The sequence below is a fragment of the Buceros rhinoceros genome, unplaced genomic scaffold, assembly GCF_000710305.1.
Source record: "Buceros rhinoceros silvestris isolate BGI_N320 unplaced genomic scaffold, ASM71030v1 scaffold25389, whole genome shotgun sequence".
NCBI lineage: Eukaryota > Metazoa > Chordata > Aves > Bucerotiformes > Bucerotidae > Buceros > Buceros rhinoceros.
In genome coordinates, this window is record NW_010430108.1 from 22,046 (window position 1) to 23,359 (window position 1,314).

The 1,314-nt window shown below is 56.4% G+C and overlaps 1 protein-coding gene across 1 annotated transcript in view; it reads right to left on the minus strand.

Annotated features, from left to right (window-relative positions):
• The window catches only part of SLC38A10 (solute carrier family 38, member 10), a gene marked incomplete at both ends in the record, with an annotated part of 20,815 nt that extends 20,243 nt beyond the window's left edge, over positions 1-572 (minus strand). The window contains one exon of the mRNA XM_010142917.1: positions 455-572. Coding sequence (XP_010141219.1) covers positions 455-572 — 118 coding nt within the window. The remainder of the gene's footprint in view (positions 1-454) is intronic.
• Between the last annotated feature and the right edge of the window lie 742 nt (positions 573-1,314).

The following is a 1,314-nucleotide window of genomic DNA, read 5'->3' on the forward strand; positions in this document are numbered from 1 at the left end:
CAGAGCCTCGCGCGCTGTTTCCTCCCCGCTCTGCCGCAGGCAGCCCCAGCGCCGTGCCAGGCTCTCCGCTGGCAGGACCCGATGTCCTCGGCAGCGCTGGGTGGGGAGCTCGCAGCTTTCGTGCCCAGACCCATAATTTACGGCAGACGCCCGCTATGCCAGTTCCCAAAAACTTGGGTTTGGATCAGTCAGCGGCGCATCTCCTCCCCTGCCCTGCGGAGTCAAAACAATCCTGCGCCTATTAACTTTGCTGTCAAGAGCGGAATGAAACCCTTGTGTTCCCCTGAGGACGTGGGGGAGAGGCTGACAGAGGAAAACAACGCCAGATGAAAACTCCACCACGAAATCATTCGCTGCTCCCACAATACCAGTATGAAAGTTGTAAATTAAGAGGTCAAAGCAAATCTGCAGTGAAAAAATCCCAAACCCACGCCCTGGAGGTGAAGGCTCTCACCGAGGCCGGGGTAGGTCCTGCGCTTGCTGAGGTTGGCCGATTTCACCAGGAACATGCAGGACTGATGAGTCATCCACGAGCAGAAAATCAGCAACAGAGCTCCCAGCACGATGCCACACTGCAAGGGGAGAAGAGGGGGCAGAGGCAGCGCGAGAGGGGCCGTCAGCACCCCGCACAGCCCCACCACCGGCCCTGGTGGCCTCGAGGGTCCCTCGCCTGTCTCCAGCCCATCAAGTTCCTTTGATTCCAGAGCAGCTAGAGAAATAAGCTTGATTTTACTCTCTCCACACCCCGAGGACAGTGCGGAGCAGCTGCTGGTTTCCCACAGCTTCCAGTTGCACCAGTTTAAGCACTAGGAGCCGTCTGTGTGGCAGAACTTCCACGGCTGCCCTCGTTCATCCCCCAGTGCTCTCCCTCCACATGCTGAGGTGCAAACCCCGGTGTAAAGCTGTTTAACAGGAACTCCTGGATAGCACAGACCCACTCCCCAGCCCCCTGCCAGCGCTGTCCTGCCCCGCTGCTCCGGGCAGTTGCAGTGGGGGATGTCAGACGGCAGATGCTTTTTAAGCAGGTGATTTTAAACAGGCACAAGATCTGAATTTGCCCTTTTTTTCTGCTGTATTTAGCTCTGATGCAGCTGTGGGGATGGCTGCCGCTCCTGGAGAGGGGCAGAGCTCAGCTCCAGGGCTCAACAGCCAGGCTGCAAACACCCCTTCCTTTTTTTTCCCCCCTTCTTCTCACAAGAACAGACAAAAGCATTTCTTGGAGACCTCATGCCACAGAAAAACATGTAGTTTGGCACCTGAAAGGTCTGACCTCAGCACTTGCTTCACTGACCAACCATCATAAAACACCAAACC